Raw genomic sequence first — 23,999 nt, 5'->3', positions numbered from 1 at the left:
TGGCTTCGTCCCAATCAATAGCAATTAGCAACCCTCACGGGCTCAAGCGAAACCATTGCTGGCCCGTGCCGCTACTGACCTTCTTTATGTTTAACAAGCCGAGGCATAAATATAGAATTTAATTTTAATATTTTGATTTTTTGTGGTTTTATTTGGAAAATTATTTACAAAATTGAGACTATTCAGTTCGATTTAGTATGGTAATTTCAGGGAAAAAATATTGTAATAATGTATAATATAATTTAAATTTAAATTTCACACTAAAATTTAAAAAATAATAATAATTCTATTTATTGAAAATTGAACATAAATTTAAAGGTCGGGTTACTGTTTACCTGAACCCGAAGCATTTGGCCTCATATACATACTAACCACTCTACAACTTTGTGGATAACACTACACAACCTTTTGATGTAAACTTACTCCTTCCGTTTCCTTAAAATATAAATTCTTTTTTTATTTATCTGTTTCCTAAAAATAGAAATTCTCAAATTTAGGAAATGGATCCTCTAATCTAATAACACTAATTCCATGACTTTATTTACTCCCCGCTCTCATTTTGCCCTTTTTTTCTTTTCTCTCTTATTCTACTAATTTTGTAATAAAACTAGTATCGCTTTCAAAGTTCCTATTTTTAGAAAGCGTATATAGTCGTACTTTTTGAAATCCTAACTATTACATTTCAACTGTCATCTACATTTGCATTGCCTTGATGCACTTCTACAAAGCTATGAGAATCATTTATATTTCGCATCATAGAATGTTTTTAGGAACAAATTTATTAGACGTGAGTTGTGATAGATTCATGACAGTTCTCAATAATTGAAAAATGCAATTAAATACTTAAAATTTTATCATAGTACGAAGTAAACTCTCATGAGTCCATGAATAAAGTCTAATCAATCGGGTGAACTCGCTTAAATTGGGGATTTCTTACTTAATGGTGGCAAAATTCAGAGCATCCACAGCGGCGGCGAGCAATTAATCGTCCGTCCGTGCCAGCGGCGCGGCACCGCTGTCCACCGCTGCGCTCTTGCCGCTGGCACAGCGTTGCTCGATGCATCGAGCACGTCCGTGCCAGCGAGCAAGCGACGTGGCGCGTTGTGATTGTCCAACAGCATACCCGTTGGAAAATCTTTTTTAAAAAAATCGAAAAATAATACCAAAAAAAAATCACAATCCCGACAAAATGGCCATTTTTTTGCCCGTTTTTTTGTATTTTTTATTTTTTTTATTTTTTTCCCCAAAATCATCTATAAATACACACATTCATCATTCATTTTCACATCAAATCATCTCTCATTCATATTTTTCATATAACTTATCTACACCTTCATCTCTCACTCAAAACCTCAAATGAATTTCACCTATCTCATTGCCGAAGCGGAGCGCGAAGATCAAGAATACTACGAACAACATCGTGCCGCTTATGAAGCATATGTCGTAGCGAATACCCCCGCCCCTCCTTCTTAACCAACTAGATCAACTCGCCGCTACATCCATCGTGACAGGGAGGGAGCCCACGAAAGACTCGTTGCCGACTATTTTTCCGACCACCTGCGGTTTCCGGAAGATTACTTTAGGCGCCGTTTTCGCATGTCAAAGCGCTTGTTCATGCGTATTGTCAACACATTGTCCGCCCGTATTGAATACTTCCAAACAGGTTCAGATGCAGCCGGTTGGCAAAGTCTCTCGGCGTTGCAGAAGTGTACGTGTGCCATCCGACAACTCGCTACTGGGCAAACGGCCGACCTCTTCGACGAGTATTTGCATGTCGGTGAGTCCACGGAATCCTTTGTCTTAAAAATATTTGCGAGGGCGTTCGTTCAGCTTTCGGTGATGAATTCCTTCAGGCACCCACCACCGATGATTGCCAACGGTTGCTTCGTCTTCACGAAACAGTCCATGGCTTTCCCGGTATGCTTGGCAGCATTGACTCCATGCATTGGAGGTGGAAGAATTGTCCGACTGCTTGGAGGGGGCAACACTTAAGCGGCCACAAAGGCGGCGGCCCAACACTTATCCTTGAAGCGGTCGCCGACTACCGCCTATGGATTTGGCATGCATATTTCGGTGTAGCCGGATCCAACAAAGACTTGAACGTGCTCTATTCTTCACCCCTCTTCAATAATGCGTTGAAAGGTGTAGCACCGGCGATCGATTTCACCGTCAACGGAAATGTATACCGCATGGGTTACTATCTCGCCGATGGTATCTACCCAAGGTGGTTGACTTTCGTGAAGACGCTCAGCAATCCGCAAGACCCGAGACGGGTTCTTTTTGCGCAGCGTCAAGAGTCCGCGCGGAAAGACGTCGAAAGAGTCTTTGGGGTCCTTCAAGCCCGATTCAACATTGTAAAGGTCCCATCTCGGCTGTGGTACGTGAAAAATATCGCCGACATTATGCACACGTGTATTATCTTACACAACATGATTATAGCCGACGAATGACCGAGGGCGGCTAGCTTTTACGACGATGATGAAGCTGGAAGCTCAAGCGCGATGTCTCCTTCACGCCGAGGTGTGCATACGACGGTGGGTGAGAGGATCGAAACAAGGCACACAATGCGCTATACCCGAACCCACATTGAGCTACAAGAAGACCTAATCAAACACATATGGGCGAAATTCGGCCACGAGTAGTGTGTTTTTTAATTTTATGAATTTAATTATGTAATTTTTAATTTTTAGGAGTTTAATTATGTAATTTTTAATTTTTAGGATTTTAATTAGGTAATTTTTATTTTTTTATGATTTTAATTATGTAATTTTTAATTTTTAATGTATTTTGTAATATTATTCCAGGTATTTTTAATGCATTTTAATTTTGTGGAAATGTTTTTATTTAAATTGAATAATTGAATGGTGGGACCCTTGTGCTCGTCCTTGCGGAAGAACATGGATGTGAGTATTGTGCTATTGCCTAAGAGCAGGTAGAAAAAAGTGGGGCCAGGCCCACATCCGTGCTCGTTGGCAAGAGCACGGATGTATATGCTCTTAGTCGTTCAATTTATAACTTTGACAGGAATATGAGTTCTGTTCATAACTAGATTCTTTATTCATCATTTTCATATGGCCAAATACTATATTGTTGATTTGATTTGTACCTATTTTTGTTTTGAATACAAACCAAATTGAAGGAGGGATCAATTGCTAACTCATCATTTAATTGCTAATTATAACAAATTTAAGACCATAGGATTTTAGAAAACTTGTGGTCTATAAGTTGCCACGTGTAATTTTCACTTTATTAATTAAAGCGAAAAAGATAAAAAAAAAACTAACAAATTAGGGTTTTGGATGAAAATGTCAATATAGTGTTTCGAAAATATCAACACAGTGTTTTGAGAATGTTAACACATTGCTTATATTGACATTCTATATGTATTATATTGACGTCTTTTATATAGCAGGTTGACATTTGCTGCTGTACGAAAAAATTGAAAATTTTGACATCGGGACATATGCAAGTGATATCTCGTTTGAATCCTTATGAAATTATCTTTAATTTGATTTATGTCGTGCAAAAAAATAATTTAAATCGAGAAAGTTATATGTTTTAAAGTGATGAGATATTTTTCAAAAGTTAGTTACAACTAATTTATTGTAAATTGACCTAAATACCCTTATTGACGTTTTTTGTTGATTGTATCGACATTCCGGGGCTAATGATCCAGGCCTTAATTTGAATATCTAATGACTATTATTTAGTTGTAGTTAGCACTTAAGTATTGAGTTAGCAATATAACACTCCCACTATGGCCAAATACTATATAGTACTACGGGTGTGATCAATTAATAACTCATCCCTTAATTGCTAACTGCAATTAATTTAAGTCCATAGGATTTCCAAATATCTAATGGTCTATAAATTATCATGTGTAATTTTCTTTTATTATTATTTAAATTTTAATAGATTAGAAGAATGACCAAATTTAGGGTTTTGGATAAAATGTCAATATTATATATAAAAAATATCAATGTGATTCCTTGAATATGTCAACATAATTTTGCATTGACATTGTATATCTATTATATTGACATATTTTGATACATACATTTACATTAAACTGATACGTAAAAAATACGAAAATTCAAAAAAAAAATCAAATCTTGACATCGGAACATATGCAAGTGGGATATCGTTAGAATCCTTATAAAATTATCTTTAATTTGGTATATTTTGTGTAAAAAAATCATATAAATTGAGATAGTTATAATCATTTACAGTTTTGGAATATTTTTTAAATATTGATTATAACTAACATTTTGTTAATTGACATTAATACCCTAATTGACATTTTCTCTTGCATCATATTCATATTGATATTCGTGGATCAATGATGTTATACCTTGATTTAATTATCTAATATTTAATTATAGTTAGCAATTTAAGAGACAGTTAGCAATATAATACCCCGTACTACTATTATTGATATGATATCAAAAGTTATAATTTTAATCATAATTTTCAATTTTAATTAGTATAAATATTTGAGGGTTCGGATGTCACATAAGAAAAAAGAGAAAGCATTATTAATATTTTTTTAAAATAGAGAAAAATAAACTCTATTAAGTTGGAGAAAGACGTTCCTCGTGAGCAAATGGATAAATATAATAAAATAATTGGAGAATCAAAACCACCGTCATCGTAAATTCAGCTACGATGATGACAGATATTCAGCTACACACCACTTCCCCATTCAAAATTTTCAACTCCACTCACTCTCATCATCGTAAATTCCCTCATTTTATCTCTAAGAGTATCCGTATGCGAGCAATGCAGCAACAACAAGAGTCGGCTCAAGTGCGGGTCCCACACGTGCTGACCGTCGCCGGTTCCGATTCCGGCGCCGGCGCTGGAATCCAAGCCGACCTAAAGGCCTGCGCCGCCCGAGGTGTTTACTGTTCAACCGTTATCACCGCTGTCACGGCTCAGAACACCGCCGGAGTCCAGGTTTGTTGTTTCATCGCATCGAGGACCTGCACATATTACATTTGGTCATGTGCTATTTTTCCAAATTATTCTTCGTATCTATGAATTGCGACTTAGCATCGAAAGTTATCGCGTGAGGTATGAGCTTTGATGACTTGAGCCTCGAGGTAGAGAACAAGCTCTAGTCTAGTATGGTGGATTTAACGGATTTTGTAGTTTTGAACATTTTTTCCTTATGTTGTACATACTATAATTTATGATAAGAAATCAATGATATTAGGTATGTGAAAGAGTCAAGGTTCTATATGTAAGTTTAGAATTATCAAGTGGGTTTATTAATTGATGTCACAGGGAGTGAACATTTTACCTGAGGAATTCGTCAGGGAGCAACTGAAGTCGGTGCTATCGGATATGCATCCTGATGTTGTAAGTTCTTCTGAACGAAGGTGGTTTGAAAACGAACTTTATTGCTAAGGGTGAGTGATGTTGTGCTTGGTGGAATTGACAGGTGAAAACTGGTATGCTTCCTTCACCTGGCATAATCAAGGTCTTGTGTCAGAGCCTCAAGGAATTCCAAGTTAGAGGTATGCTGAACAACAATATTTACCAGCTAAATCAGTCAGTTTTCTAAGCCAATGATAATATTAGATAGTTCTTTGTTGACAATATAAACTTATATAAGGAAGCTTTGGTGGTTGATCCTGTCATGGTATCTACAAGTGGTGATGTACTAGCTGGTCCTTCCGTTCTGGATACCTTGAGGTATGTACATATATAACTGATGAGTGTTCCTTCCATTCTTGTCTGTTATAGTTGTCATACCTATACTCGTTTCAAACACAAAAAGCTACAGATTTTGGGCTAATCAGTCTAAATAACAAACAAATAGTGGCTTGTCCATACCATGACATGCCTTCCTTGTGTTCACCCAGTTTGAACTGGCTTATTAGGAAAGAAAGGAGTTTAGTTTTCATTTGTTTTGACTAAGTAATAAGTACTACTCCCTCTGTCCCAAAAGAATATGCACTTTGGGTTCGACACGGATTTTAATGCAAAATTGGTAAAGTAAGAGAGAGGTAGAGAGAAAAAGTAATTAAAGTATTGTTAGTGGAGAATGGGTTCTACCTCATTAGAGAGAAAAAAAGTTTCCAAAATTAGAAAGTGCATATTCTTGTGGGACGGACTAAAAAGCAAAGAGTGCATATTTTTGTGGGGCGGAGGGAGTAGTTAATATCAACATCCGCCATCACCTGAAGCTTAAATGTATTCTTAGTTTCATTATGAATTGTCTTGTGCTGGCGAGGAGCTACAGTCATTTGCGAAATGAGTTAAGTGACAAACATTTTAAATGAATAATTCTTATATTAGGTTGGTAGGATGAACCACCGTATAAGGTGTTCAACCATAGTATTAAACTTGCATCTCCTTTGGATCATATTTATACCATGAACACAGCCAAAATGTTTCCCATTATTTGCATCTTCCACATATCTATGAGGAGTTTTAGCAATTATTTTCAGTAGTGTTGGTTTCCTTATAAAAATAAAATGAATCATTCTTACAGGTGGTGATGAAAACTCTTACCTGATGAGTCATTTTTCTATATGACAGTATATATTTTTTCTTACTTAAATATGGTGTATGCTTCTGTAGGGAGGAGCTTCTTCCGCTGGCTGATATAGTAACTCCTAATATAAGAGAAGCATCTGCCTTACTTTGTGGAGCAAGACTTGAAACAGTCGCTGACATGCATTTTGCAGCAAAAAAGATTTATGATCTTGGCTGCCGGTCCGCTCTTGAAACTCTACTTTTTCAATTTGATGTTATGCTTTACCTGGCCCAATGTTTAGCATCATTTTGATGTTAAAAAATGAGGAATATCCTGTTTAAGTAGAAGTGGCATGCATGTTCGACTTGCATTGACCTGAAATGAGAATTATGACATGAGTTTTTGTAACTCACTATCAAGGAATACTAGTGTGGTGTTTCAGTGTTCAATACATGGAAGAAGTTGCTTATGGACATGCACAGATGAAATACATATGTGAGCAGAATTATTTAATAGTTTATACTTGGTACTCCCTCCGTTCCATAGGAGTAGAGGCATTTCTTTCCGGCACGGAGATTAAGAAAAAGGTGTGGAATGTATTAAATAAAAAGATAATAAAGTTGGAGAGAGGGAAAAGTAAAGAGTGAGAAAATGTGGTACTTTTTATTAAAAAAGAAAATGACTCTACTACTATGGAACACCCAAAATGGAAAAATGACGCTACTACTATGGACTATGGAATGGAGGGAGTATTAGGGAACCCTTATTCAAGCATCCCTTGGCCGGTGAATGAGGGAGTTTTTCAAATGAAGGTGGTTAGTCCAGTTTAGATATAGTTTGGTGCATTCGCTGGAGAACAGGATTACTAGAGGAACAAATGCTTCCCAATACTCTTTCATATGTAAACCAAAAGAATCTTGAGAGTAGGTGAAGCTTTAACCTAAACCTCTTATTCACGGCTTTCCTTTACGTTCTCTTCCTCAATCGTACATGTAGCTGACATAATGGTGAATTCATGTTAGTTGAATTAGAATTGTGTTTTACCCTCAATAGAAGTAAATGCCACCTGATAATCTATTCCTGATTTGAAATAACCTCTTGCCATTTTATCTTATTTTGTATTAATCCAAATTATAAGTGGTATTCATGCGCACATATTCTTCTAAAATCTAAAGTAACACCCATTCTACTCATGGGTAGATGTGTGCACGGACTTTGTGAAAACAGGCAGAGTGAATAAATATTATGAAAAGCATGTATAGGAAAGGGATCTTACTACAAGACCCAATACATTTCCTATGCGCGTACTATAGGGTTTTAGGTCTAAATAAATCTTGTTCCGTCCTTAAAAACATTCACATCAATTATTTTGTTTATTATGAAGTGCTTCAAATTCTGATGTTGGGGTTGGTAGTGCCTTTCTCAATGTCATTTAGCACTTTTCTTAATTTTTTTGTTTTCTGAGAGTACCAAGAATTGAAGAAATGAGCTGTAATGGTTCAATTTATATTCAGAAATGTTCTTGTGAAAGGAGGCGACCTTCCTAATTGCTCTGATGCAGTTGATGTTCTATTTGATGGTATGCTTAATAAATCTTCTGACACTGTGATCAATGGCATCTACTTACCATATTGAGATTCATGTAATATACGACTTGACTTTATAGGTAAGGAGTTATTTGAATTTCGAGCAGCCCGGATAATAACTGATAATACTCATGGAACTGGCTGTACTTTGGCATCAGCTATAGCAGCCGAGCTTGCCAGAGGTTCTCCACTGTTTTCTGCTGTTAAGGTGATTGAGCATCTATCTCTTTTTATGGTCAAAGCATGTGATGATAGATCTGAATCTCAAAACATATTCACGTTCTTGCCCAGCTCACTGTTATGAATAGGTCTACAGGAGATCCGGAAGCTCACTGTGCTTAGCTAGAAAAACTCTTCTTATCGACTTATCGTTAATGAAAGGAGCCCATAGACCAACTGAGAGTTAACAAAACCCTAATTAAAAGAGTTTAAACTCTTGTGTACCTATCGGTGATATTCACTTGGGCATAGGGATAGGGTTGTGTTTAGCTGCCATTATATCTGGCATGCTCTCTTATAAGTGAACATTTTCATAGAGTAACCCGATGCTGCAGATTTCATCATTTACATATGTTACTTGTTACTGTTTGGTCCCAATATTTTAAAAAACTGCTGATTCAACACCTTTATATAGCACATTGTAAGTGTAACAATGCACAGAGAGTATGTTTCTGTCCTGTCATTACATCTCTCCTTTTCATCTCTAAGAGCACAAATAGTATATTGAAGAAGATCTAGAAGTGAAATGTCTGGTAGGCTATGATGTTGCTCAGGCTGGTTAGGTCTATGTCTTTATTTCTGTCTGTTTTTTTGTTCTGCATCCCCCTTTTTGTCAAAGGTCAAGTGCGTACTCCTTACTTGCTGTATTCTTCATTTCAGAGAGCTAAGCAGTATGTTGAATCTGCCCTGTATTATAGTAAGGATATTCTTATTGGAGAAGGACATCAAGGTCCCTTCGACCATTTACTGAAGCTCAAGAATAATGCCCTGAATCAATGCGTGCCTCGACCATTTGACCCAAACAGTCTTCTCTTGTATGCTGTCACAGACTCCAACATGAACAAAAAGTGGGGTCGATCCATAAGTGATGCTGTTCAAGCTGCTATAGAAGGAGGTGCTACTATAGTTCAGCTGAGGTTTGATTTAAAAGCTCCTGCACCCTTCTCTTCTAGACTTAGTTTATAATTTGGATTTTCGAGTAGATACTTGGATAGTGCATCACATTTATTTACCTAAGGAGGAATCTTTTACGTTTTGTATCTATTTATGTTAGTTTGTTATAAACAGTGACTTAGTAAGGCTTAACTTGACGATATGCAGCTATAAAATTGGTAAGGCTCAACACAAGTATACGTTCATGCTCAAGATTAAAAAATACTTCAACTTGTACCGAAACAATGGGATGGATTAGTTATTCTAATCAATATATGCAGACACCCTTGGGTAGGAATTTTTAAAAATGATAGGAAAGAGAATAAAGAATGTGTTTGTTTATACTTTATAGGAGAGTTTCCAGTAATATAGAGTCAGGCATATAGATTTCAGATTCAGCAAGAGTCCTATAGTATCTCCCTTGCTTTGCAATCATAGAGTTTGAAGAACATAAAACCATCATACAATTTATCCTTTTGGTATTAAAGAAAACACGTTCCCATCTTCTCCTTGAGCATAGTTTAGTTAAAGATACATATGGGCGTTGTTTTTTGCTTTAGGAACTAAATATATTGTTACTTGATATAATGTTTGGAACTCTGTAATCAGAGGCCAACAAGAAATGTCTGCTTAATTGAGTTTTTTCCTGTTACTTATGATCCCATGAAACCTGCATATTGTAGAGAAAAGGATGCCAACACTGGGGATTTTCTGGAAGCAGCTAAAACATGTATCGAGATATGCCATTCCCGCGGTGTACCTTTGCTGATCAACGACAGAATTGATGTTGCCCTTGCTTGTGATGCTGATGGAGTTCATATTGGTCAGTCTGACATTCCAGCTCATGTTGCGCGGATGCTACTTGGGCCTGACAAAATTATTGGCGTATCTTGCAAAACTCCAGCACAAGCTGAGAAAGCATGGGTTGATGGGGCTGACTACATTGGTTGTGGCGGCGTATATCCAACAAATACGAAACAGAACAATATCACGGTGGGCTTGGATGGGCTGAAAACGGTATGTTTGTCATCCAAGTTGCCAGTGGTGGCGATTGGCGGAATTGGCATTTCAAATGCAAAACCAGTGATGGACTTGGGTGTCCCAAATCTCAAAGGAGTTGCAGTTGTATCGGCTCTTTTCGACAGAGAATCTGTTCTAGCCGAGACGCAACATTTGCTCAGTGTGATAACGGATTCAAGAAGGCAATGAAAATGCTCTGATTGAAGTAATTGTTGTTGATGGAGGCTGCATATTGTTTTCTCGGACTGTTCATGGATTGTATTTCTAAGTGCATTCATATTTATCCAATATTCCGTCGTTTTACCTCTCTCAATAGTTCGCATTTGCTGAATAGGTGGTATCCAAAAAAAAAGAAATGCAGTCAGTCAGTCAGTCACCTTAGATTTTTGCAACCAAATGACTGAATAGTTTTTTTGTTCTCACTTATTTGAACTACTTCTAAAACGCCCTAATTTTTATTTTTATTTAAATTGCTTCAAAAAAATTATTTGTATTTGGAAATGTTAATTTTTTTTGCCATGTTCGATTTTATATTGGACCTGAGGAAGTCCTTAAAAGAGTTGAAATAAATTTAGAGTTTGCTTTGGGTCATACTATGGAATAATATACGGACTTCTATACTTGGGGTTTTCTAACCTTTTGGTTAGGCCTTTGAAGGCGAACGAGTTCTCTTCCTCCCAGCAGTGTTGAATTGGATGGGTGATGATCTCATCATAGTTGAATTATAGTACTCATCTGTATTTTATAATTTGTAATTGTCACCGTTTGACCGGACAACATGGGTCCTATTTTTTTTTACGGAGTATTAGTTTTAGAATAAAATATGAGTGAGAATGAGTTAGTGGAATATGGGGCGATAAATTTTTAGTGACGAAGTGAGTATCTTTTTTCAGCAAAATAACACACATAATAACTCTCTCTTAGTTTATTACTATTCTCTTGTTTTATTTTCTTTTATCTACTTCCTTATCGAGTCATAAAGTAGATGAATGAAGACATAATAAGGTAAGAAACGTTTTTTTGTGTTAGGCTCTTATTATTTTACTAAAAATGAAATGACTCATTTCAGATTGAGATGACGTTTTTTATCTTCTATTTTATTCTCATTTCACTTAATCACTAAATATTTAGTTCTTGATCTCTGTGCCTCCTTACATTACCATCCCAATGATCGAGTGAAATACACAAGAATTAGTGTGTGTGAGTTGACTTAGCATTATAGTGGTAATGTTTAAAGCCAAAAATCTTGGGTTTGAGTTCACCATCGCGATTTTTGAATCTATGTTCATTTGCAAAAAAAGATAAGAACTAAGTAGTGTATGAACAATTTATCGAAATAGGAAAGCTGTTATTATGTAAATGGCAATAGGAAAAGCATATCCGACCGCATGGCGCAATGGATTAGCGCGTTTGACTTAGGATCAGAAGGTCGTGGGATCGATTCACTTCAAAAAAACCCGTCAATAAGGATATTAATGTCAATTTAAAACAAATTAGTTGCAACTAACTTTTGAAAAATACCCCATAACTTTAAAACCCATTTTTCTGTGTAACATTTAATCGACTTTTTATTATATTATTATTATTATTATTAAGGTCCACTAATTATCTTATTTATTAACCCAAACAAACCCTTAAATTGTAATTAAAATATTGTGTTCGCTTAAAAAAAATGCGTTGATAAGAATATTAAGGTCAATTTACAACAAATTAGTTTTAACTAACTTTTTAAAAATATCCCATAACTTTAAAACGCATATAACTTTCTCGATTTAAATTATTTTTTCGCACAACATATATCAAATTAAAAGATAATTTCATAAGGATTCTAACAAGATCTCACTTGCATATGTTCCGATATCAAAATTTGAAAAAAGTTCAAAAAATTTCAATTTTTTCGTCCATCAACAAAATGTCAACACGATATATAAAATATGTCGATATAATACATGTAGAATGTCAATATAAGCAATGTGTTAACATTCTCAGAGTATTGTGTTGACATTCTCACAACACGGTGTTGATATTTTCGAAACACTATATTGACATTTTCATCCAAAACCTAATTTGATAGTTTTTTTTATCTTTTTCGATTTAATTAATAAAAATGAAAATTACACGTGACAAATTGTAGACCATAAGTGATGTGAATCAAATTATACATTTTTATTCCCCTAACTTTACATGATTTATATAGTTTGATGCTCGCAAAAGTATGTTTATGGTGTAGGAACGAAGCTCGGATGGTGAAAAGAAAGAAGGAAGGCATGCATGCGGAGGTCAGATTCTTCGCTCGGTCGGGCGATTCCAAGATTCAAAAACGCCCGGTCGGGCAATTGTCATTACGCATGAGGAGTACAGATTATTCGCCCGGTCGGGCGAATTTCTCTTTTAATTCTGCCCGGTCGGGCGTTTGGTGCTGTAACTGCATTTTGGCAGTTTTCTCTCGGGAGTTTTGAGCAATTAAATAAGGAAAAGGACGAAAAAATTCGGGGGAGATAGATAGAAAAAGACAGAGGGAGAGAAAAGAGGAGAGGAAGAAGAGAAGGAAGGCATTCCGACCATTATTCCAACCATCAATTCCCGAATCCCGACTCCACTCGAAGAGAGCCACACACCTATGGTTTTGTTTCTACATTCTACTATGTGTATAGGCTAGACTCTCTTTGTTGCTCCAAGTTGTAATCTAGGCTTGTGCATTTGTTTTAACACCTTGAATCGTATATTCGATACCAACAATGTGTTTGATAATTAAAATGCTACGTTTTTGGCTAATGATGTAGTGTTGTTAAATCTTAACTATCGTCTCTTTAACATAGCTTAGGATTGATCGTTTGTTGGTATGCTATCGATTTAGAACTGTTCAGGGGATAAGTTGATAGTGGATTAGGTAAGTAATTATAGTAGACGACGTTTGTTCCCGCGCGTCTGCAGGAATTAAATGTCGTTGAAAGCTGGTTCATGGAACAAGTGTTCAGCTGACTGTGAACTATACGTCGTAGACATGTTCAGTGCACGCGATTAGGTTGATAATTCTAATCCCGTCATATGGTTCGTTGTAATGGTGTGTAACAACGCAAGCTCAGAGAGCAACTTGGAGTGACTTGTCTTCACGTGTTAAAAACCTCACTTTAGTAGCTTAAGTTAGTTAACCTTCTCAAAATCAAAACAAAATCTTTACATGCTTTGTGTAGTCCTATTAAGTGTAAGCAATCTCGCCTCCCTGTGGATCGACACTTGAAATACTACTACGATACTGTATTCTTGCAGTAGTGTAGTATTATTAGAGTTTAAATAATTGAACTTGATAATCTTTATACTTCGTTTGAGAACTCTAAAATATCATGCCAAGTTTGGGGGAGTATTCTTTCCCTTTACTTTTTATGTTCTTCTTTGCTTGCATTGAGGACAATGAAGCATTCAAGTTTGGGGGGGGTTGTGATTGATTTGTTATGCATTATGCACGTTTATTGGGTGTATTATATGCTAAAGTGTTTTGAATCATGTAATTGACGGGTGCATGCTATATCTTCGGCTTTCTGGTTGGGAAATCTTGCTTGATTTTACTTGATCTTTGAAGCTTAGGATGGATGGAATTTGTGCATGTATTTATTTGAAAGAGCATGTTGTGACTACATCCGATTTCTTGAGTTGAGGAGAGTATGAAAGTCACATGTCTTGTGGAAATTATCTTGGATTGATTTGCTTTATCGAGTGAACCGCTTGTATTCATTTGTGTCAATGATTTGGGAGGATAAGGCACTAGGATGAACTCCATGGCCAAATGATCACATGCCTAGTCCATCTAATGATCCCCTAGAAGCCACTTTGAGCTTAATTCCCTATTATTTGTGTAAACACTTAGCCAATCACTTAGTCACTTAAATAAGCCTCATTTTAGCCTCATCAATAGACCTTGCTACTATTTGGGTGCTAAAGACAAGTTTGAGCTTTGGTGATTTGAGTTTTGAGTGTTGGGTGGTGAATTGTAAAGTGTAGACATTTTTAGACTTGATGTAATGTATAGGTGAAAAGAATGAAGTTCTTAGAGAAAAAAAAAAGAAAAAAAAAGAAAAAGAAAAAGACGACCTCCAAATTCACAAAAGTCGAGGTCTTTACAAAAACAGAGAAAAAAAATAATAAGTTGATGAAATAAAGATAGAGCTTCTATGTTTGTTTGTGTAATCTCGTCTGGAATAGATCTCAAGTTTGGGGGAGTGAGTTTGGTTGTAAAATCTTGTTGTTCGATCTTTGGAAGGGAGTTGTAGGAGGGAAGAATTTGGCACTCAAATGTGTAGCCTTTGAGCTCACTATCCATATTTATCCTACCTCATCCTTAGCCCCATTACAACCTTGAATTAAGACCTTGGACCTTATTGTTGATGCTTGTGGATGCTTTGTAAATAACTTGGTAGAGTTAGTGAAGTTTGATTTGAAATCCGCGAGTCTATGTGGTAAGTAATGCTTGACGAGTCAATGATGACGGTTTGAGTTGTATGATCACATGTTTGGACTTACTTTGAAATGCACCTTGACTTGAAGTTATAAGTTGATGAGTGATGGTTCATGAGAGTGAGAAATCTTGATTGGAATTGTTGGGGGTTTAGACTGTGTCATTCATGTCTCTACGTGATTCACTCTTTTGAAAACTTTTGAAAAAACTTTTGTGAGTTGAGCTTCAAAGTGTTGTGTTTTATATGATCTTGCCCGAGGACGAGCAAGCAAATAAGTTTGGGGGTATTTGATGTGAATCAAATTATACATTTTTATTCCCCTAACTTTACATGATTTATATAGTTTGATGCTCGCAAAAGTATGTTTATGGTGTAGGAACGAAGCTCGGATGGTGAAAAGAAAGAAGGAAGGCATGCATGCGGAGGTCAGATTCTTCGCTCGGTCGGGCGATTCCAAGATTCAAAAACGCCCGGTCGGGCAATTGTCATTACGCATGAGGAGTACAGATTATTCGCCCGGTCGGGCGAATTTCTCTTTTAATTCTGCCCGGTCGGGCGTTTGGTGCTGTAACTGCATTTTGGCAGTTTTCTCTCGGGAGTTTTGAGCAATTAAATAAGGAAAAGGACGAAAAAATTCGGGGGGAGATAGATAGAAAAAGACAGAGGGAGAGAAAGGAGGAGAGGAAGAAGAGAAGGAAGGCATTCCGACCATTATTCCAACCATCAATTCCCGAATCCCGACTCCACTCGAAGAGAGCCACACACCTATGGTTTTGTTTCTACATTCTACTATGTGTATAGGCTAGACTCTCTTTGTTGCTCCAAGTTGTAATCTAGGCTTGTGCATTTGTTTTAACACCTTGAATCGTATGTTCGATACCAACAATGTGTTTGATAATTAAAATGCTACCTTTTTGGCTAATGATGTAGTGTTGTTAAATCTTAACTATCGTCTCTTTAACATAGCTTAGGATTGATCGTTTGTTGGTATGCTATCGATTTAGAACTGTTCAGGGGATAAGTTGATAGTGGATTAGGTAAGTAATTATAGTAGACGACGTTTGTTCCCGCGCGTCTGCAGGAATTAAATGTCGTTGAAAGCTGGTTCATGGAACAAGTGTTCAGCTGACTGTGAACTATACGTCGTAGACATGTTCAGTGCACGCGATTAGGTTGATAATTCTAATCCCGTCATATGGTTCGTTGTAATGGTGTGTAACAACGCAAGCTCAGAGAGCAACTTGGAGTGACTTGTCTTCACGTGTTAAAAACCTCACTTTAGTAGCTTAAGTTAGTTAACCTTCTCAAAATCAAAACAAAATCTTTACATGCTTTGTGTAGTCCTATTAAGTGTAAGCAATCTCGCCTCCCTGTGGATCGACACTTGAAATACTACTACGATACTGTATTCTTGCAGTAGTGTAGTATTATTAGAGTTTAAATAATTGAACTTGATAATCTTTATACTTCGTTTGAGAACTCTAAAATATCGCATCAATAAGTTTTCTAAAACCATATGATTTTAAATTAGTCGTAGTTGATTTAACAATTGATCCCCTATATCCGTGTGTGTGTCATATTTAATCGACTTTTTATTACTCATTAGTATATTTTTCATCAAACCAAACACACCCTTAAATCGAAATTAAGTATACTACTGTTCACTTCACAGACCGCTTGGTTTTGATTTTGGTTTTGGTTTTGGAGGAAGACAAGCTCAAAGCGTGGGGAAAATCGGGTTTGTGGGGGAGTTTACACTAAATATTACGTAAATGTACCCATTTTGTTATCTATTCCACAAATGGGAAAAACGCCAACCACATTGGCGTTTTTATTAGTAAATACGCCAACGTCATTGGCGTGTTTTAAGGTAAATACGCCAACGATGATGGCGTTTTATACTTGTGCCGTATTTTGGGTGTATGCTCTCGGATTGTAATTACGATTAAACACGCCAACTTGGGAGTTGTCTTGCGCCTCTCAACACATTGTTGTAAGATTCCACCATATTAGTGGAAACCTCACCCCATCTTTTGTGTTTGTCATACGCCAGATTCCATTTTTCTAACTCCACGGCATCAAGGTACTGCAAAGCCTCGTTGTTGACGTTTCGAAGTAAACGACGTCTGATCTTAAACTTGCGCTTCTTGGTAGCAATACCAATTTTCCAAACAAGTCTTTTGACCATGATACCTTTGTGATTCTGCAAAACATTCTTTCTAACATGTACCAAGCAAAATCTGTGATGACCCACATTGGGTTCTTCTTTCCATATGGGAGAATTCATTGCATCTATGATTCCCACATGCCTATCAGATATGACACATATTTCATGCTTTGCTACATGAAGTCTAATGCGTTCCATAAACCAATTCCAACTTTCTTTGGTTTCCTCATCAACAATGGCATATGCAACAGGCAAACATTTCTTATTAGCATCAAATCCAACGGCAATAAGAATTTTACCTCGACATCGTCCACGTAGATGAGTTCCATCAACCGTTAAAACTGGTTTGCATAGTTGAAAAGCCTCCACAGCTGGTCCAAAAGCCCAGAATACGTACTTGAATACCTTGTTCATACCATTGCTTAATATGTCATCGTGCATCCATTCCACAATTGTGCCAGGATTTTGTCTTTGCACTTCATTCAAATAAGCTGGTAAAACTTTGAACGACCACTCCCATCCACCGTATACAAGCTCAATCGCTGTCCTCCGAGCATACCATGCTTTCTTGTAACTAACTTTGACATGAAATCTATTTTCAATATCCGCCACAATTGCTTTTACCTTGTAGCAAGGATCGTTTTCTATCTGATGGCGAACACTCAACGCTATCATACCCGACGAAAGATTAGCGTGACCATTATAGTTACGATCCCCCATGCAAGTATGAGCAGTGCTGAACACTCTAATTTGCCAGTGTTCATCATGCTTCCTCAGTGTTGCTCGGCACTCCCACAAACATGGCGGTAAGGACTTATCTTTCGGATTTCCCTGTGGCCACTTACAAACTGCATGCCATCTCTTTCCTTTACTTTCAACAACTGTATATTGTCGGATTTTTTCCAAATGCCAATGAGTCACAGCTGCCTTCAATTCCAACTTCGTTCTAAATTTAGTATGCAAACCGACATTGGTAGGATCCTTTTCACTCCAATAATGCACACTGGGATCATCACGCTCAAAGTTTTTGGGATCAAAACTATCATATGGACCTGGTAAGGTGCGAAAGTAGTTGATTCCAGGCTGTGGGAACTGTGGAACTACTCTTCCTCCAACTGCCCTTCCACCAACTGATGTTTCTCCAACTGCTGTTTCTCCAAGTGGAATGGATGGTCTTGAATCAACAAATTGTTCATCATCCGACGGATCACCATCTGAGTCTGTACTAACCGTGTCGGAATCTTCAGAATTATAAGGTGATTGTGGATCAAGAAAGTCGGCTTTATCAGGACCTATTATGTCCTCCACCACATCACAATTGTCACGATCCCCTAAATGCACGCCTCCAGCTTCAAAATCTTGTGTTGCAGCTAAATATGGTTCTTCGGCTCTCGTAGACGTACCAACATCAAAATCTTGTGTTGCAGCAAAATATGGTTCTTGGGCTCTCGTTGACGTACCAGCATCATAACTTATGACATGATGACTATGATGTTGAGTAATTGCCGAATACTCAACATATAATTCAATTACACCTCCAATAACCATACTCTCACTAAACATTAGTTGCATGCATACTTCTTCTAGTTGAACACCTATAAACGTGACTCCGGATCCAAAGCATATAGTACGTTTCCATATTATTTGAATATTGTTTTCATATATGCTTATCCCCATCCTTTCACAAATTTTTTCCACAAGGTCATCGTACGAAATTGTTTCATCCAACATAATGAATCCTTTAGCAAAAGGAGGATCATACGAAATAACTGCTCCGGGAATTATCTTTCCACCCCAATATAAATTGACACACCACGTCATACTATCTGCAATAATGTAAAACACAAATAAATATGTATTATTTTTACATTCATCATTATGTAGAGTCAGCCAAAAAATTGACAAAATAATTCTATTAAATACACTACAATATGTATTATCATAACAATCCATAAAATATACTATAACATATAATAGCATAACAATTGGTCAAAATATTTCCATTAAAATATATATTATCATAATAATCCATCAAAATATTAGTGTACCCATAATAATTGGTCAAACTATTATATTAATTACACTACAATATATATTATCACAACAATCAATCAAATATTGGAAGACTAATGTTTAGAAGAATGAGTCTAAAATTTGATATACTAACCGATTAGAAGGACTAATGGTTGAAAGAATTAGCCAAATTCAAAATATCCACGCTTAAATCCACCACCGGGTCGACCCGAGCGAAAGGTTTTTATGCGTTTGGGAAGGGTTTTCGCGTTTTGGGGAGGGAAAGTGTTTAGGGTCGCGATGTTGGGGGAGATCTGATAAGGATATGGTTCAACAGAAACACGCCGCTCAAATTGGCGTTTTTAAGCATAACACGCCAACCTCAGTGGCGTTTTTATTAATTAAACACGCCAACTACATTGGCGTTTTACCTGGTATACACGCCAACTTCATTGGCGTTTTTTCCCGTCGCTGTATTTGGCGAAAATACACCTCCAATACGACGCGAAGATAAACGCCAATGAGGTTGGCGTTTTTACTAATAGAAACGCCAATGTGGTTGGCGTTTTTCCCATTTTTGGAATAGATAACAAAATGGGTACATTTACGTAATCTTTAGTGTAAAGTGCCCCATAAACCCGATTTTCCCCAAAGCGTGCGACGACTGAGCCGCCCCACCGCACTTCTGCAACCGTCGGTATTTGTTAGAATGGAAAGATTTCTTAATATCAATCACGATGATTTGGAAATCAATTTAGAAGATTATAGAAGATTGATAGCATAATTGTAGGAGAATAGAAACCTTCCTTGTATATCAATGTATCAACCTCTATAAGAGGATTATTGTACAATGAATAAAATACACAGTAAAAAGTATCATCTTCTATGTCCCTAATTCTTCTAGTATCGGTTAACATGGTACCAGAGCAGGATGTTTTCCTGTGACTCAGAGAAATCTCATCATCGTCTATACCTTTCCCGACCAATTGTAACCAAAAACTTACCTTTCCCGACCAATTGTAACCAAAACCTGTGAAAAATCAGTAAAAGGATGTCAGAATCCAATGAACACAAAGAGATTGTTACCGACAGAACAGAGACAGAGCAGTTTGCAAGGATGTTTGCAAACTTCATGCGCAGCAGTTTTGCCATGACGAACACAGCAGATGCCAACCCGGAACCGAACCCACCACAGGAGATCGTGGTGGACACCAAGCCGTTGGATATCGGCTACAAACTGACCAGCGAGAATTACTCGTTGTGGGTCGTATTGATGGAGAGAGCCGTCAGTGGCAGGGGAATGATCTCCCACCTCACCGGGCATCCCGCTCCTCCGTCGAAGACTGATCCAGCCTTTGCACGGTGGCAACAGGCGGACCATTGCGTCTTCACGTGGTTGGTTCAAAATATGGAACCAAAGATAGTAACCCGAATCTCCAAACACGCAACAACCAGGGAAGTGTGGAAGAGTCTAGCCGTGACATACTCCAGCGGCGGGGACAGAATACAAGTCTACGATCTCCGCCGCCGAGCAAGCACTCTGAAACAGAAAGGAGAAACGTTAGAGGAGATCTGGACTCAATTACAAGAGATATGGCTAGCAATCGATCAGAAATCACCAAATCCGATGAAGTATCAGGAGGATGTCGAGATCTACGACAATTGTACACAAGAAGATAGAGTGTATCAATTACTCACTGCCCTAGATGACAAGTATGAAAATACTAAGAGGGAAATACTCAAGATGGAACCGTTTCCCTCTTTGGATGAAGCATACTCCGAGATAAGGAGGGAGGATGCAAGGATGAGGGTCCTTCAACCTGCCTACAGCGAGGAGAAGAGCACCCCGCAGGGAGTAGGTGCCGGACTCGCCGTGCGAAGTAGGCCACCCCAATCTCAAAGAAACGGTGGCGGTGGCGGCGGTAATGGCTGGAACCGACGGACGGACGAAGATAGATCTAAAATGGTGTGTACGGTATGTGGTCGGAAGAAGCACACCAAGGAGAACTGCTTCGAAGTGGTGGGTTTCCCAGAGTGGTGGGAAACCAAATACGGCCGACCACCGCCCCATAACTCGAGCAGAGGAGGACAACCGACGCAGGGGAGAGGCAGCGGTCGCGCGGCGGTATCAGTGGCTGGAGACGGAGCGCCCGCCGCCATCGGGGGCAACACCGAGGCCGCACCAACCCGAGGCAACAGCGGCGACCGGCGACAGCCTGAAGAGATGAACGGAGGAATTGCAAGTGCCAATTTGGCAAATCGGGCGAATGAGGAATCGGCGCCGAAAGGAGGTAACAAATTAGGGCTTGATGCATGTTTGCAATCAAGCCCCTCAAGTTTTCAAGTACCATATATTGAACCCCACTGTTTACCTCCAGATCCCTCAACTTTACAAGTCTTGCACATTGACCCCAATATTTTCGAAAATAGAAGTAACACCCCTATTTGTCAAAAAGGAGATGATGTCAATTTTATTTCATGTAAGAATCGTTTTGAAATACTCGGAAAATTGTCAACTGCTTGTGCAGTATCTACTTGTGAGGAAAAAAATGACAGGTGGATCTTTGATTGTGGGGCGACGGATACAATGACCTATGATGCCTCCGACATCACTGAACCCACAAAACCGGGGAAGGCATACGTTCAGACAGCCAGTGGAGAGGTGTCGAATGTTGAGGGAGCCGGGACAGTAAACATATCATCAACATTAAAATTGTCAAATTGTCTCTATGTCCCGTCCCTATCACACAAGCTATTGTCGATTAGCCATGTCACCCGAGAACTTAATTGCTCCTTACTAATGCAGCCCAATTTTTGTCTACTGCAGGATATCAGGACGAAGGAGATTATTGGACGTGGCACTGAGAAGGACGGGTTGTACTACGTCGACGAGATAGCTCAAAAAGGAACCGCGTTGCTGACTCACGGGTCTGCAAATCGAGAAGCTTGGTTGTGGCATCGTCGTCTAGGTCATCCTTCTGCAAGTTATTTAAATTTGTTATTTCCCAATTTTTCCAAGAATTTACATTGTGAAACCTGTATTTTGGCCAAAAGCCGTAGACAATCCTATCAGTTAAGTAACACACGGGTTGAGACTTTGTTTTCTCTAGTTCATTCTGATATATGGGGACCCGCACCTGTAGTGGGGGGACAAGGTTTTCGATATTTCTTGATTTTTGTGGACGATTGCACTCGTATGTTATGGGTTTATTTTATGAAGCATAAGTCTGAAGTCGTGTCTCATTTTATACACTTTTGTAAACTTGTGAAAAATCAGTACCAAAAAAATATCCAAACTCTTCGGTCTGACAATGGGGGGGAATTTGTCAACTCGAGTATGAAAACCTTTTGTAGGGATAATGGGATTCTTCATCAAACCACCTGTCCTCACACACCAGAACAGAACGGTGTAGCAGAAAGGAAAAACCGTATCCTCCTCGAAATGACTAGAGCAATGCTCCTTGAATCCCAAACACCGAAACACTTTTGGCCTGAAGCTTTAGCCACCGCAGCCTACCTAATAAACCGTCTGCCTACCCGAACCTTGGGATTTAAAACCCCTCTGGAAATCCTCTCGACACAGGCTAAAATTCCACAACCTTTGACCCTTAGACCTAGAATCTTTGGAAGCTCCGTTTTTGTCCATATTCCGAGCCAACTCAGTGTCGACGAACAAGATCCTCCCCTGATATCCAATGTAAGTATTCTTCCCATCTCTGATGCTGCTAACTCTGATAACTCGTCCGGAACTAGTAATGAGACAGGGGGAGATGAGTCGCAAGAAGTCTCCAACAACATCTCCAGTGCTGAGGAGGTTACCGTTGATGAAGATACCGGACGGTACATATTGCCACCACGGGCGAACAGAGGAGTCCCACCAAAAAGGTACTCCCCAGAGAAAATTGGCAGGAACGCACGCTATGCTATAGCAAATAGTGCCACCAGTCACTTGTCGGAGATGGCACGAGCATTTGAAGCTGCACTGTGTGAGGAGGAAGAGATACCTTATTCAGCAGAGGAAGCTATGCGACACAAACACTGGAGAGCAGCCATGCAGAAAGAAATGGATGCCCTAGCTCGAAATCAGACGTGGGATAAGAGCAAGCTACCAGAGGGAGTAAGACCAATTGGTTGCAGATGGGTGTTCACAATTAAAAGGAAACCAGACGGGTCCATCGAAAGGTACAAAGCACGGCTGGTAGCAAAGGGGTACACTCAGACATATGGGGTGGACTACGCAGAGACCTTTTCACCAGTCGCCAAGATGAACACAATTAGAGTCCTTCTATCGATTGCAGCTAATCAAGACTGGCCCCTCTACCAGTTCGACGTCACGAACGCCTTTCTGCATGGAGAATTGAAGAAGAGGGTATATATGGAGGCACCGCCGGGGTTTACACAAGGATTCAAAAAGGGAGAAGTCTGCCACCTGAAGAAGACCTTGTATGGACTGAAACAATCACCAAGGGTATGGTTTGGAAGATTCACTGATGCTATGATTTCGTATGGTTTCCACCAGAGTCACTCGGACCATACGCTGTTCATCAAAAGACAAGAAGGGAAGGTAACCTGTTTAATCATTTACGTAGATGATATGATTATTACTGGTAATGATGCAGAGGAAATCAAGAAGTTAAGAGATAGTTTGTTTGAGGAATTCGAGATGAAAGATTTGGGCGACCTCAAATACTTCTTAGGGATCGAGGTGTTGAGATCCAAAAGGGGGATTTTCTTGAGGCAGAAGAAATATATTCTCGACATCCTGGCTGAAACAGGGCTATTAGATTGCAAACCTCCTGACACGCCAATCGGAGTAAATCATGGGCTGAGGGTCGTAGAAGGTGCTGAACGGGCAGATCGTGATAGGTATCAGCGTTTAGTTGGGAAGCTCATCTATCTCTCCCATACTAGGCCAGATATCGCTTACGCAGTCGGAGTTGTGAGTCAGTTCATGCACTCGCCGCAAACTGACCATATGGAAGCCGCGTTGAGAATTGTGAAGTACTTGAAAGGAACCGTTGGACATGGAGTATTGTTCAAAAAGGAAGGACATCTAGAGATAAGTGGGTACACAGATGCAGACTGGGCTGGCAACCCAGTAGATAGACGATCCACCTCCGGCT

The 23,999-nt window shown here is 38.6% G+C and overlaps 1 protein-coding gene across 1 annotated transcript; it reads left to right on the top strand.

The window, feature by feature from the left end:
• Positions 1-4,625: 4,625 nt before the first annotated feature.
• LOC121767473 (thiamine biosynthetic bifunctional enzyme TH1, chloroplastic) lies at positions 4,626-10,555 on the top strand. Its single transcript, XM_042163743.1, has 9 exons — positions 4,626-4,956; positions 5,287-5,361; positions 5,444-5,519; positions 5,622-5,697; positions 6,589-6,723; positions 7,999-8,063; positions 8,151-8,278; positions 8,950-9,206; positions 9,906-10,555. Exons 1-9 carry the CDS (start codon positions 4,666-4,668, stop codon positions 10,429-10,431), a joined length of 1,629 nt encoding a protein of 542 aa, XP_042019677.1. The 5' UTR covers positions 4,626-4,665; the 3' UTR covers positions 10,432-10,555.
• Positions 10,556-23,999: the final 13,444 nt, after the last annotated feature.

Source organism: Salvia splendens, chromosome 15 (assembly GCF_004379255.2).
Source record: "Salvia splendens isolate huo1 chromosome 15, SspV2, whole genome shotgun sequence".
Classification (NCBI taxonomy): domain Eukaryota; kingdom Viridiplantae; phylum Streptophyta; class Magnoliopsida; order Lamiales; family Lamiaceae; genus Salvia; species Salvia splendens.
This window is presented reverse-complemented; position numbering and strand designations above follow the sequence as displayed.